The sequence below is a fragment of the Cardiocondyla obscurior genome, linkage group LG04, assembly GCF_019399895.1.
Source record: "Cardiocondyla obscurior isolate alpha-2009 linkage group LG04, Cobs3.1, whole genome shotgun sequence".
Classification (NCBI taxonomy): Eukaryota; Metazoa; Arthropoda; class Insecta; order Hymenoptera; family Formicidae; genus Cardiocondyla; species Cardiocondyla obscurior.
In genome coordinates, this window is record NC_091867.1 from 5,396,392 (window position 1) to 5,412,730 (window position 16,339).

The 16,339-nt window shown below is 36.5% G+C and overlaps 1 protein-coding gene across 1 annotated transcript in view; it reads left to right on the forward strand.

Moving 5' to 3' along the window:
- LOC139102313 (uncharacterized) overlaps window positions 1-16,339 on the forward strand; it is a 67,277-nt gene that overhangs the window by 37,343 nt on the left and 13,595 nt on the right. Inside the window, exon 4 of the mRNA XM_070656124.1 lies at window positions 10,222-10,239. Within this exon, the coding sequence (XP_070512225.1) occupies window positions 10,222-10,239 (18 nt within the window). The remainder of the gene's footprint in view (window positions 1-10,221; window positions 10,240-16,339) is intronic.

Sequence of the window (16,339 nt, forward strand, 5' to 3'; positions counted from 1 at the left end):
GCCAATGATTTTTTTTTCCCCCCTTTTTTCATAAAGCAAAACAAAACAAAACGGCGCGCCGTGCCACGCTATTTTTACCGTAAAAACATAGTTAATTTTACATATCTCAATTCTCGCGCTTTTAGATTTTTACATCGCCGGAAGCTTAACTTTCTTGAATTTAACAGAGATCAAATTTCTAAAGTAATACGTAAGTTTCTTTTGATTTTAAAATCTTTTCTTTTTTGAAAGTTTGCGAGATTTCTTATAGTGCTTATTAGCAATTACGTTTACTTTATGTCGTTTCAGTGACATATTATTTTTCAACGTTATCTATCAATAGACGCACCCCGTCAGGTACTGGTTAATAATCTCGGCAGGTGAACGCGGTTACCGGCTAAATTTTCGCTCGAACGGAAGTGGCACAATTAAGGGAGTTTTGTCTCGGGGGTTGGCCGGAGCCAAGTTCCGGAGTACCATTAGGTATATTAATGTGCTTCCCTAGTTCGGGTCGTTCCGGGGCCAAGCGCATTATACCCGCCCCGCGCTCATTTACAGCCGATGCAATCGGCCAAACAACGCCGGTTATTGCCGAGATTAAATGTAACTCAAAAAATTTTATTCCGTTAATATACCCCTATTAGGTGCGGACATTCAAGATTCGTTCCTTTTTCCACAGTTGTGGATTCTACCCCGTTCCTTTCCGAGGTCCATTAGGTATTCTTTGTTTTGTATAATATTCTCAGACTTCTAAATATATGGATAATCTACTCTTTTTACCTTTTGCCGAGGTATTCAAATCCCAATTGCTGCATTTTTTAGAGATTCTAATTTTTAAAACTTGATCTTTACCTCCCTGTTGGATTTTTAATTCCTAACGCTGAAAAATTTACGGTAGAATAAAATGTGATATTCAAATACTGCATTTTGCAAGAATTTTATATTCGCCGACGCATTATACGTTATTATGCATATTACACTTTATTAGTTACATGTTATATCGTAATTTATATTTCTCAAAGAAAACGTTAACGCGGAAACATATAATATTATATATTCATAAATTTACTACGTTCTATTTTATTTTTATATATCTATAAAAAGTTTCGCGTAACTTTTTAAAAATTATATTTTTAGTTACATTTTTTTTATCCCCTTTTATTTCTATTAAATATAAAATTTCAAATACAGATATGACGGACTTTTGCTAATTTTATATTCTCTCAAAATTTGAAGCACATCTCTGTAAAAAATTAAAACAGTTTTTAACAAAAACATATTTGTTACTTCTTTCGAATACTCGTTTGTTATTTCCAAAAATTTTCCATTTTTCTCATAAACATTTAAAACATTTAATATATTTATGTAAAAAAAAGTTAGATTTTTTTTCTTATTTAAAAAAGTTTTTTCGTTTATCACTCTTTCGGCGGAAAGAATCGATGTTGAGGTCGAGTAGAATCGATCCGGAATGAGGAAGAGTTCTTATTATTCCGCGTCCGCGGAATATAAATCTGCATAGAGACACGTTCTCGCACGCGTGTGCGTGTCGACACTCGAAAATTATACTTGCAAACGCCGTAGGAGCGTAATTAACGTCGCCGGCACGCACCATTATCCTGCCGAGATATCCTGCTGGTATATTATCGCGCGTTTTAAAAATTGTCGCCTCTTTTATTAAGCACAGTCATCCAATATTTTTTTTTTTTTTTTTTTTTTTTTTACTTCGTCATTTGGACGCTCTTCAAACGGATAAATCAGACTACCTTCGTGCATCACAATTTTATGTGTAGAATTTTCATCTGCTTATAAAGCTTTGACACTTTTTTTTTTTATTTAAACAATAAAAGATTATTTTGTACAATTAAAAAAAATAAAATATTGCAAATGACATTTTAATGGAGGAAAATTTTCAAGTGGTTCATACGTGAAAATTAATTTAGAGAATATACACAAATTTTGGACAATATTACCCACCGATAATTTCGCACGTAAAGTGATAAATTAGTTTTCTTTCTTTATTATCTCCCACGGCTGTTAAAATTATAGCTTTGAACGGAGGACACTTCTAATTTGTTACAATTATGCAAAACTAAAGGTAGTATTCGTGCGATCGAGAATTCGATAATATTACATTAGAACAGGCAATATATTGCGCGCGCGGGCGCGCGTTCGCGCGCATCTGAATGTGGTGCACGATAGCCTTTGGTGCACCGCAAACCGCGACGTAACTTGGTAAACCCCCATCCTCTCTCTCGCCCACGTGTTAAACATTGATTACTGACATGCGTATAGTTAATATACCGATGTAATTCATGTGAATGTTCGGAGAACCGTTACGACACCGCGTTTGGACTTTAAACAAAACAGTTACGCGTGATGTGGGTGATGTGTCAATTCTTCCGTTATTTCCAAAATTAAATAAAAATTAATATTTTTAATTTAAATATTATCGCATATTCAGAAATGAGGCAAAGACTTCAGTATTATTTCTTTTAGGCGAGAGTTTTTATTTTCCAAATGATCTGTATCTTTTTCCCAACAAAAGCACCCAACTGTTTTTATTTCTTTATTTATTTATTTATTTTTTTAAATATTTTTTTACGTCGATTTTTCTTGACGTCCCGTTGATACGGGAAAGATGAAAAATATGCGGACGATATTGATAGTAACGCAGTCACCGGCACATGTCTCGTTACTGGGAAAACGATAGTTGGAGAGCTGAAAACGAGATCTCCCAGGAAACGCTATTGTCTCGCACTAAGGTCCCTTATAATCCTTGTTAATAAATCCTCTTGTTATACCTTACAATCCTTTGTTCTATTCGTCATAATGAATCCACAGACCGTATAATATACCCACGTGCGCTCGTGTAAAAAGGGAACACTCGGAATATGGCAGTGCATAGAGCTGTGTTTAATAACTCGTAGTTTATTTTTCGCTATTTTACTGTGCGCGGATAGACCCAAGTTTTACTACGGACGACCGTATAGTCCATCGACATCACCCATACGTTCCCGCAAATCCCCGAAGGGCCATCGGGGCCGCGAAGGTAACGACCGAGTGAAAGAGTCGTCTCCCCGAAAGAGGGGACGGGGATCGCGGCGATCTCTCTGAAAGGGTGGTTCGATCTCGCTCTCTTTCTCCGCAGCGCACGAACGAGTCGAAGGGTGGTGCACGACAAAGGGCGGACTCGTCCGCACTGGAAGAGACAACAGGAATCGAGACGCGAGCGCGATTCCGCGCGAATATCGCCGTAGTCTGTTTTCGAGCTGAGTTCAGCGCGAACGTGATTTTCGAGCACTCAAGCGAAGTGGAGAATGGTGTCCGCAGCACGTGCCTGCGGGCTAATCCGCCATCGTCGTTCCCGGCTGACTCCATTTCGCTGTACGTTCCGCCGGTTCCGGCGGTTTAGCCCGGGAAACTGGGCGCGTTCTTTTTATCCCGCCAAGTGTTTTACCTCTCCTCGGACTAATTCCGGATTGTACCGTCATCTTTCTGACTGCAATTTCCGCAATATCGCCATCGTCGAAATTTTTCAACGCCACATTTAACGCGCTCCTCCATTCTGAAGAGCGCGCTTCGACCCGCGTCTTATAATACATCGCGATCTATCTTTCGGAGGGAATTTCGTTGAGAAAGAAAAAAAAAAATTTAATTTCGTTATTTTTCCGGAAGAAGAAACAAAAATACGAGAGACGTTTATTTCTCGAAATTTAGAAAAGTGAAAATAGAAAGTGGAACGGAATTGTATCGCTGACGAAAAATGAATTCTTTTTCGGTAGAAAAAAATATTAAAAATTTTTTTTTTTTTAAGCCACGCTTCGGAAAACGTAATGACTTGTCCCGTAAGGACCGGTTTAATTAACGGCCGGCGGGAGCTGTTTGCGTGCGCGAAATCTCCTTACAAATAAATAAAAGCAGTCTGCCGAGTATTTGGTAGCCGCTGAACGCCCGAGTGCGCGCGAAACGCTCGCGGCGGAAGCAGCGCGCTCGTCGTGCGAGCGACGCGCTTAATCAAGCGCGAATACTAAATCAGCGTTGGGAAAATTCTCCGCGGCCGACCCGGCGGTCCGATCTGGTTGATTTGAAGCGGCATGGCGCGACCCATTCAGAGAACTCGTTCATTGTGCGCGCTCGGTAACCTTCGTCTGGCGGCGGAGTACACAGGAGAGAGCCGCACAAACAGGGCTGTCCGCTTTCGCCGGCGGTGAAACACCGAAGAGCATATTTGTGGAGCAGTCGAGCGGGTTCTATCAACATTTCAGCATCGTTAGCGTTCAATTACACGATTATCGACTGCCTCGGACCGCCCGCGCGATCGTCGGAACGTGCGCGTGTCCCCCTTCTCGAGTAGGGCACACGGGGGGATAATCTTGACGTTGAGTCACCTCGTTTCCTGCAACGGTGACCGGCGATTATTGAGAAACCACCCTTTCAGTTCGATCGGCTCGAACAAAACGCGCATCTCTCTCCCCCTCCCCATCGCGTGATCGGACGGAAAAATAATTAAGGACGGAATGGCGAGACAAAGCAGGTGCGCCTGTGATTTTCAAATATATTTGAACAAAGGACGTGATAAGAGAATACACGTCGGAAACAGATATCGCCCTGTGTCATTGGATACCTAGTTATTGCAAGGGTAATATCAAAATGTAATGGCGGTCAACGGACTGCTGGAGCTTTTATTGAAATTCTTGAAGGGGACCCTGAAAAGAATTCCTTTCTCTGCCAGACCCGAGTTATTCGGAACGTCGCACCTACGGAATGAGCTCGGTGTGTTCGGCGCTGCGTAATTTTGCGCACAGCAAAAACAAGTGGAATTTCGCAAAAGTGAATAAGCAAGTGAATAAAATGTATTTGAGAATTCCGAGAGAAAATGGTAATAATAATAAACAGATTATCAACTTTAACGCAGACTTCGAAATACGATAATTTTGTGACGTGCCATTCTTGCCATTAGCGACGTTATATTTTAAGCTTAGAGCAAATTATAAATATTAAAAATACCTGCCGTTTTATTGAGAATACAAAAGTTAATAACTTAGTACGTTACGTGATAAAATTTTTAGATGGTTATGCTAAATTTATATATTATATCTTTAGGCAAAATAAAAAACAATTTGATTACAGCGACTAAATATAGAATGAGGAACTAAAACAGTTGAGAAAAAGAAAAAAAAAAGTTTAATTAGAGAACAATTTTTGTACTTCAAATTGAGTTCCCATTTCCGATTCTTTGCGCTTTAATCTCTGTCGTATTTGTCATCCTTTGCCAAGATTTTTTTCGATTACTCTTTTGTCTGATAATAGTCAGCGAGACAGTGCTCCCGTTGGAATATGATCAAGGGAAAGAGCATAATCGTAAAATGATTTTAAAACTAGTGAAAATAAAGTCACGTGTATATTGAATTAAAAATATTCAGTTTCAACTGAAATCAAATCTTAAATTACATTTAAATATATTCTAATTTATATTGTAAATTTCGAACTGTATTATATAATGTATATTTTGAATTATACTACGAAATGCATTTGTACAATTATCGTCTCATTCTGCGCATTTTCATACACTACATTACACTACATTATTAATACATTTGCGTTATATTACTGCAATTTATTTTAATAATCATGAAACCAAGATTTTCGTATATCGATTATATGATTATTATGATTTCATATAACCCTCTGTTAATTCCAAAGCCTCAATTCGTCAGATTTTACGCAACGATTATTGGTCGTTATCGTTATCACCATCATTGCCGCTGTCATTATCATCCTTACAATATCATTCCATAAATGGATCGAAGATCACGATGTCACGGCCAGACGATGCGCGTCATGCGAAATTGAATATCGATTAATCGCCCTCAAGATTCGCTAATGTTGCGCCGGAAGTTAATTAAGCTGCGGTAATTGCGATCTCTCTTGAGCGATACTCACCCGGCTTTCTACGAGTTATATCGCCTTAACGCTATCGAATTGCATCATTAATTTCGCACATTATCTAAAATTAGGATTGATGTTTATTATTGCTCATTACGCGAATATATTTGAAAAAATATCTTTTAGTCGCTATTTTTTTTTTCTTTTTAGATCGGCTTTTATTTATCACATATTTTTATTTTTAATCGAGTAGACTTTCATGATTATATGTACATTTTTTGTCCCTATATTTTCTGAAATACTTAAACGTAACACGATATTATTGTTGCGCATGTAAAATTGTAAAAATTGACGTGAAAAAACTTTAGAATAAATATTTTAGGCACGGCAGTTTCGTAATTTTCACGAAAATTCTGTTCTATTGGAAATAAAGAAAATTGACGCACGACGTTCTCGATCTCGTCTACCCCTATTGAGTTTTCCCGGCCTTTTTCCCTTCGGTTTTCTCTTCGACTTCCGCCATTGTTCTTCGCGATCGGCGTCGCGGCACCTTTCATCGACGCCCTTTTGTTCGCTCGCCAATAACGCTACGATAACGAGTCAATCGTATCATGGAGAATCGAAAGGTGTCAGCTCGGGAATTGCATTGTCGGGAATCGGAGAATCGATAGTCAGGTAAACCGCTTTCCTTCCTTTTCTCCTGCTGCGATGCACGTTGTGTAAACAATTTACGCAATTTCATGTGATTAATTGCAGATGCTTAAGACACCGCGTATCACGAGGTCCTAAACGGAAAATTCATGCACTACAAAACGCAGTTGGCAAATGCGGGATAATTCAATTTAATGTTCAGCATAATTCAGAATATCCATGAAAAGTTGAGCAAATGCCTCATTTCATGTTACGCGATCGCGTTATTTTTACATTATCTTTTTTTTTTGCGGGATTAAAAACGAGGTTTAACTTTCGATATTAAATCCGGAGACTTGGAATTAATTTAGAATTAATTCTGTAAACAGAAATTCTGTTTGAATACCAAATGCATCATGTAGCGTTTCCAAAGGAAAATATTTATTTAAATAAATTCGTATATATGAAAATGTATAGGTACAAACGCGAGCGTGCGTCCGCTTTCTGCGTTTATCATCTCGCGGAGGAATATTCAGTTCGCCGCAAATACGCTTTCTGTTGTCAACTGGCGAAATAGCGCGAATAGTGTGAATAACGGTGATAATTTCGGCGGCAGAAATTAGTGAACAGGGGAGAAAGAGAGAGAGAGAGAGAGATAGCGATAGAGAAAACAGGAGGTGAAAGATAGAGTTCGCAAATGGCTACCATAAAAGCTTGATAATGGCATAACGTTTATTCGCAAAAATATTGCGTGCTTTATCGGCATGCATTTCCTTTTCTCTTCACTCGACTTTCTCTTTTCGACGCGATATGCGAGGATCTCACTTTATAAATAATTTCCGTAATAAACGCAATTTGCGGACATGCGCCACTGGTAATTGTTGCAAAGGTGCATCGCATTAATAACCGTAATAATGATAATAACAATAGCAGCCTCCGAGCGCAAAACTCGTAATTGTAGATCTGTTAACAGAGTAGTTTAAAAAATGATAATAACCAAATAACAGTAATAAATATTTTTTTAAAACGAAATAATAATTAATATTTTTTAGACCTTCTATATTTTATTAAAAAAAAATTTTTTTGTTTTTTAATTCATACCAACAGTCCGAATTCGGGTTAGATTGATTTATAATATTATTGTAAATTCAAATTTTATTCAAACTAATTATTTCTATACTTTTAATTTGATTTTATATTACTCTTGACTCATAGGAAATTTTCCGCTACCTTGTTTGCGCATTTGAACGCATTTAAACAATTGTCGTTGACACGTAAGTAATATTTGCCAAATTTGTAAACGATTTTGATAAAAATGGAATAGGGGCAAATGTTGACACGTGATTGACGAAAAGTCGTCAGTCAACAACTGAACGAATAACCAAATAAATAAAAAAAATAGAAAGAACAAAATGTTCGAACTATAGACATTTTAAATAACAATGGGTAGGTGCCTGACATCCTAATTGCGGCGCCATTTTTTTTTTTTTTTTTTTCTCGATACACGCGGCCGTTTAGGACGATGTCTTTTTTATTCTACAGCACGCGTGTTTCGGACGTGCCTCCGCTTTTCGATTTTCGCGCGTGATCGATTTTCGGCCATTCCGCCAACTATTTTTCCAATGTGACGCACTGCGACGCGCTGTGAAAACGTTCAGCGGCGAACACCCTTCACGCAATCAGTTTTCTTTTAATTGCATTATATAAATAAGCGAATCGATAAATAAGAGTAACGACGAAACTCGCGTAACGATTTCCATCATTTTACAAAGTGGTCACTGCCTAAAGCGAAATTTGTATAATTCATGCGCAAACGAATAATAGTGGAAGATTATTTGCACGTAAACGTCTGTTAGCAATTGTTCAGAACATATACAATGTATCATAAAACATAGGATTCAATGGTGAAAATGTATTCGTCCATAGACAGTCTATTTCTTCGTACGTGTACGAGTAAATAAATGCGGGATGATTAAAGGTACGTTAAAACATTTTCGTATTTATTTATACAAGAAAGTTTACTTTCGTAGCTAAACGTTTTTATTACTGGCTAATTAACTTTCAGTATTCACACCGACAAATACAGGATAAAGGCGGCAATGGCGTTTTGTTATCTAAAGGTGTGTCGTGGCCTTTTATTTGCTTTCCTTGAAAGCTTTCCCGTTGTTTAACATCGCGTTATCAGACGGAAGGATTATCGTAATATATATTTGAACGTTTAAAGGTAAAGACGTAGGTGGATCGGTGAAATACCGTAGAATGAAAAACTATAATTAAATACAGCAAAAATGATTACCGAAATTGCATTCAGAGTGCTGTATTTTATGCTGTATTTTAAATGTATAATTTATGTTATTTTCTTTTTTTTGTCTTGTTTCATTTTCTCGAATTATTAACTGACATTTGAATAGACAAAATTCATTAGCTTCGGTATATTTAAGAAAAAAAAAAAAAAATCACGTACGATTAGAAAAAGTAGCGAATCTGCCAGTCATATTGATGATACGATTGAAGTAATTGGCAATCTCCTGCTAAAACGCAACTATTTTATCAAATGTTTCGTACAGAAAAGTTTCGTCGTTTCGTTCTTTTTGCCACGAGAAATCGCACGTTTAAACTGCAGCTAATGGAGCATTTATTGACCAAAACGTTCCTCGCAGGACGAATTCGATTAAAGTTCGACGCGATTCGATTACCGGGAGATTCGTTTTGTCGGCTCTCTACTGGCACCATGTCTGAAAATCTTTGAAACCTCCGTCGGAAAATCTCGAAAAGTCACGCGGATATATTCATGCGATCGTAGAAATGCAATTTATGATACGCCTGTGGCTTGTATAAAATGGATTATTACAAAAACGAAGATTGAAGATTACATCAATTTTTTTTTGGTTTTTTTTTTTTAAATAAAACAATACATTTTCTGCAACAAGATTGATAAGAGACAGAAATTTTATCAAGAGTTAAGTTTCTATTTTTACTCGAGTTCTCTGTAGTCGTTTTTTCTACAAAAAGTAAAGTTTTACAAAAAAAGAAAAGGTATATATATATATTACTACACATTACACGCACAATTAAACTTAATAATAATTTAAAAAATGTATACAAGAAAACTTCTAACAAACAATTTAAAAAATTATTATTACGCTACGAAAACGTATATTATTTTTTTATTTACTTTAATACTTTACAACTTTATAAATATAATGAGATACCTTAAATTACGTAAATGAAATTTATATGAAATTTATATGAAATTTATCATCAAAATTAACGATAAATATTATTTAGTTCTCTTTTGGAGAACCCTGTAGTTCAAATTACACGCTCTGGTAATCGTCAATCGATTCGCCATTCGTGCCCAATCACCGCAATATATAGATTGCGAAATAACATTCGAATATTTCGGTCGACGCAAATTTGCGAATGTTTTTCACGCTTGCGTTTTACCTTTTATATTGCGCGATCGTTAGTAAACAATATTATATCAATTTAATTGTCACTTGCGTGCTGATATAAAATCATAAAATTAAGTACCCCGCCCCCATTTTCTCTATAATCTATGGTGCTAATTGATTTAAACAAATAATTGCAGTATAAACTCTAATAAAGAAACAATTAAACAATATATTGGATGATAATAATAATAATAATATAATATATTTATATAATATTATAATACATATATAGAATATGTTTCTAATATAAGGTATTTTTATTATGTTTCAGGGACTACTATTATGACAGGTGAATATCTCTGGTTTTACTCCAACATCCAGGTATCATAGTATTAACTTGCATTAACGTAGCGCCATGGTGTAACGATTGATATTAAAAATATGTACCTCGGAGCAATACCTGTTAGGTTAATGAGCGTAAAATCTTTGCTTTTATCAAAACTCAGGTGCTTTTTCCGCATTCCGGCTCTGCGATCTGTTTTTCTCGACTGTCGTCTCCATTTTCAATTGAAAGCTCGAGATTTCCAACAACCATAAACGAAATGCGTTTACGCGTTTTTTGTTCCCTTCACATATGCTCGGCTAATCCGAGTGGGTTCTGACAATACGCATTGCTCGACGGACGGTGCGCCTTTCGCGTGAGTTGTATGGCCAAAGCTCGCTACCGCGAGAATGTAAACGCATTCGAACAAAATAAGGAAAAAGGAACAAACACGACACCATGGACCTCGGAGTATAGCGTGACGGCGGCAAAAAAAAAAAAAAAAAAAAGAAAGAAAAAAACACACAAAAAAAAGAAAGGCTTGCCGCGCTTGGCGGAATGCGTCCCGTGGCGCATTCATATTTTGCCCTTTTTAATCGCACGCGCTTCAGACGCGGAACGGTGCGGGCTTTTATTGCAACGTCCACCGGTACGATGCGACACGGCCAACGCGCGCTCCGCTCCGCTCAGCTCGGCGCGACGCGACGCGACGCAGGGCGTCGCATCGCGCGTTCTCCATGCCGGTCACGGAGACGCCTCTGAATAGTCACAATTAAAACGAAAGCGAAGACGCAACGCGACGCCGCGTGTTACCGTTCGCGAGGTCGTGCTTCTCTCTTTCATTTTAAACTCCGTTTGTCTTTTTTATCCCTCAGCAGAGACCAAGTGGGATAGACGCGACGGTCGTTGATGAGCGCGCGTCACTTTGCATCCGGAGACGCGGCGGGATCTCGATGCGCATTTTGCAGAGTCGTTCTTTTATTACTGCTCATTTAGCTCCGGCGTGCCAATGAGAGAGTGAGAGAGAGAGAGAGAGAGAGAGAGAGAGAGAGAGAGAGAGAGAGAGAGAAAAAAAAGAAGAAGGGACACCGGTTTATTGTAATTGTTAAAAGAAATAGCCGGGACACGATACAAGAGGCTGCAATAATGAAAGAGGATTGACGCGCAGATGAGAAGAGAATTCATAAATCGAAATCTCGAATCTATCACGTGGATTCACGAGTGACGCACTGCACGCATGGGACTATTCGATTAACACGTGGATACAACGCAGCTATAATGTCCATACCTGGCGGATATTGGGTTAATTAGAGACGCCTGTCCCTCGAGATTCATCATCAAGTGACATCAAATACAATGAATTATTTGAATCAAGATTCGCACGACTCGTTGCCGTCAGAGTAACAATTTTTTTTTTTATGATTAAATTATTGTTTGCCAGTTTTGTAGAAATCGCGAGAGTGTAGCGTTTTTTAGTTATGAAAATATTACAAAGCAATATGCAATTTTTTAAATATACTAGTTCTTAACCTTTTGATGAAAATGGCAATACTGAAATTTATCACGTAGAATATACTATAAAAAATAATTTATTGATCTCTAATTATTAATTTATTATTAATTAATTAATAAAATAACATCTTGTAACCCGTATGTCTTTCATTTTTGCGTAACATATAATTCATTACAAGTGATTATTATTACCAAAAGCGTGCCAGCGTGGATTGGCTCGTAATTTGAACAAATGCAAAGTGTCATTCGGTCGAATGTGCACAAAAAGCTGCCGCTGGGCTAAATTAATAATTACTATTTACGGTTATATGAGCGTAATGAATAATTATGGATTATCGACTGAGAATAACAATTTGCGACTCATTGCGCACAAATGAGGTTAATTTCGTTGCGGTGAAATGTATTGGCATTTATTTCCCTATATTTCTACAACGAGCAAGAATCCATCGTCTTTATTGAAAAGTATTGTTCATTACACAACTCTTATCTTTAACATCGTATCTACCATATTAAATAATTTCTTTAACATATTTTATATTCTATTTCTTGTTAGCCTTTATCATTTTTTATCTCGTCAGAGTATTATTAAAATATATTTAAATCGACATTTTTAGTAAAAAAAAAAACGCGTGACTCATCTGGTATGTACATGCTCATTTTATCGCGCACCCGCCGTAAATTGTCAATTTTATTTTTGACTTTGCCAGTGGAGTTCCGTTATTGCAACATAAAGTTTTCAAGAGTATAGTATGAAGTTTGTATAGCAGGAAAGGCGTTCAATAAGGAAGGTAAGGGAAGACGTCAGTCCTAAATCCGAAAATGGCAATGAAGAATGAAAAAAAGCGAAGCTCATGTCGTGTTATCAATCATTACCAATATTTCAATTAATATTATAAGCTAATAAAACATGAGATAAAATTATAATTTCTAATATAATAATCAAAAGATTTAATAATTAGCACAAGGCTCTGGGTATCCCGGTTTGTTTGCTGGCGCAGCGATTTTATAATAATAACGTGCGTAAGCAAGAAATATTTTTCAGTAATTATTGACTCGTTTAATGCGTTCAAAGATAGACATAGATATATTATGCGAATTATAATGTCATATCAAGTAACATTATCCAATGATAACGATGCCGGTCAGCGCCGAGATGTACACGTAATATTACCACTATTAACAATTGCTAGCCAGCCACTATTAGTCGCATGTAATCACGATAGAAGCACGGGATACCATATAATTGCCTTTATTAACAAACAACAATGGACTATATATCATAACAATATTTGCGTATTGATCACATAACGTCTATATACGCATCTAATACATATTCAATATGACCATAACGAAAGACAATCGCTCTAGAAATATTTGAATTTTTACTTGCCTATATATTCTATTCTTCTAGACATAATTTCTCATATATTATAATAATCATCCTTATTTTCACCATAGTAAGGAATGGAAAATATATGAATGTTAAGCGTGCCTGAATGCTAATTAAATAAGACGGTGAATGCAATTACAGCACTCCTCTGCGACTACTCTTTTCGTTTAATAAAAATATTATATAATTTCTAATATTACGTATTTGTAATAAAAGACCATATAAGTGGAAGAAATATGTGGCAAAAATTACGGGAAGTGAAAGCGATTAAAATCGCATCTCGCAAGAGACATATGATCGATCTGCGGAGAAAAGGGGAGAAAGGGCGGGTTAAGGTGTTGCAACTCTCATTTGTCGTTCTTCCAAATTAGAGGACAGCCGTGTAACGCGACGCCAAGTAGTCTGAAACTGGCTGTTAAACCAATGCAAATTAGCGGAAGACTCGCGTACCTCGGAGTTTGTCCCTTCTAATTACGCGCGGGAACCAGCGAGAAAGGCTTAACCGGGTTTGCCGGGAATTAGTTGTCACCCGGTAGATGCGGATTGCGCGAAGGACAAGAACGTCGTTGTACCTGCGTGGTTTTGCACGGAGCAATAATTGCATGTACAACTGTAGCTCGTGATCGATTTCGGCGATAAGATGCGGACGGGGGTTATTTATGCCTTACAACGATCCTGTTAAACTGATTATGACCGAGAAGCACATACGTTTGTTCTGTCGCTAAATTTCCGGTAAACCTCTTTTTTGCAATATGTCACGTCATATAATGTGCAAAGCACTTTAATACATGCACCGCATAAATGTACAAATGTATTAGATGCATTCGATGCATTATTTTCTTTTTTTTTTATAAATTTTTATTATTATTTTTAAGCATGCTATGTATTTTTCCCCAAAGCGCATTAAAGAAAATCATGCGACTTACCGATCTGCGGAACATCAGCGGAGTTGAAGATGCTGCCGGTATCTGTAACATAAAATAAAAACAAGAGTAAATAATCTGCTCAAAACACTTTATAACTATTTAGTTAAATTATAAAAAGTGGTTCCTAAGATTTAAATCGTCAAAATTCTTGGCTGTTACAACAGCTTTCAATAAATACTTTTTATTTTCTTATTTTTTTTTTATTTTAATTTAATTTAATTTAATTTTATTTTATTTTACTTTTGTTAGATATATCGCAACAAATCATGTTATTTGTCATATTTAATTTAGCGTTTGATCGAAGTGCCCGATACTGTAACATCAACTGAAGGAGATTAATTAGGGACAAACGTCTCTCAAGACGCCTTCACGACTTCGAGAGCCTAATCGCATACCATCGATACGTCCCTTGACCCTTGATGTCGGGACGTCGGCGTCGCGTCGGCTTAAACGTTCGATCCCCATCAATGTGCATTAAGTGTATGGATCGTGCATCGCTTAATGCACGTCCTATCCGCGTCAAATTAAGCGTTAGTGCCACGTGAAATTAATTCTATGCTATACAGATGAATGAGAGCGTCGTGTCATTATAAAATTATTACAGCAGCCCCGTGTCTCGTTATAATCACGGTTTCACAGTATTATTAGCACAAAAAGTTTTACTATTAGACTTAACATATATTAAAGGCAGTACGAAAAAAATTAGAAACAATCTTTGAAGAAAATTATTAAAAAAATATTTTAATGACATTTAAGCTCCTCATTAATAATTTCTTTTTAACAGAAGGGAGAAAATGCGTTTACGCACTACTCGAGTGCTGATAAACCCGGGATATGTGGGATTCGTCGGCGAACCGACAATGCTCATTAACAAAATCTCCTCGTTTCTCAAACATAAAGCCTAATGCCAAAAACTGTCTGAACAAGCCGTGATTTTACTTCGACGTTTTTCGCTTATTTAATTTTTTTACAAAATTATTTTACTTGTTTCTAATACACTTGTTTAATACAGTTATTCGATTTATTTGTCGGTATCGAAAACATTTAAAAAGCGCCGAATCCAAATAAATACCAGGCTGGTCACCCGTGTTTTTTTGCGAGCGAGTCAATTATCAACTTTGAAATCGACGCTACGGCCAATCAAGTTACAACAGTGAAGTTACACGCCATCATCTCTTTGAAAAATATAAAATGTATTCGACATCCGATTCTGCAAAAGCTAAAAACTAGCGATGCGCTTTTATATTTAACTTGTTTTTGCAAGCCATACCAATTTATGCAAATATACATTCGCAGTTACAGACGCGCAATGAATTCCGCAGATATGCGCTTTGATCTTTACACGCGCCGTGATCGTTGTGTAATTTTTAATATATTCTGATTAATAGTAATAAATTTTAACAATTAGTCTCGCAAAACAGCCTCAACATTTTTAAACATGTAAATATTTTTTATATATACATATTTACATTTTTTAATAGCGTGCGCTACATTTGAAGATAAATTTCAGATTTAAAAGGGTTATAAAATGTTCACGCGCGTATATTTTCTCATTAATTTGTATATGTTTTAAAAGGGCATACTATAATTTTAATCAAAAATTAATTTTTTTGCTTTCTTTTAATGCAATTTCTTTTTTTTTTTTTTAATACCGAGGCATCTTAAGTATTATTATATCATAACATTTTTATTGTTACCGCAAACTCTTAATTATTCTAAATTCAATGCTTTACCACCTGCGAAATGGGACTGCGAGTGTTAATGACTGCTGAGATAATTTACGATCGATGTTTTTAATCGTTTCTAGAAACCGCAGCTGAATTTAAACGCTGAAAGTTTTCCTAGTGGAAGTGAACGGCCGCTCCTTACGCTCCCTAAACTTTTCTCTCATCCTTTTGTCCACTTTCGCACGATCAATCGCACAAATGTAGTCCCCGGTATGTTTCAAAACATCCCGTAACTGGTTAAAGTTTAAAAGGTTTTACGGCGTTAAAATATATTCATATTCACGTTATTTGTTTCTGCACGTTAATTGAGAATGAGGCTGCCGAACATTTTATATATTTTATGCGTAAACACAGCTACATGAGATATAAATCAAGTAGTACATAAAATTAACATATAAAAAAAGTTGTCGCAATAATGGTTGGCCTTATACATAAATGTGATATAACATTGTGTACGGATTTTACCGCGATAGATTAATTTATTTTAGGTACAAAAACGGAGGTTTACCAATATCACGCTTTTGGAAGCTTTTAAAACCGATCTCACGCATTTATTAATGCAATTAATTTAA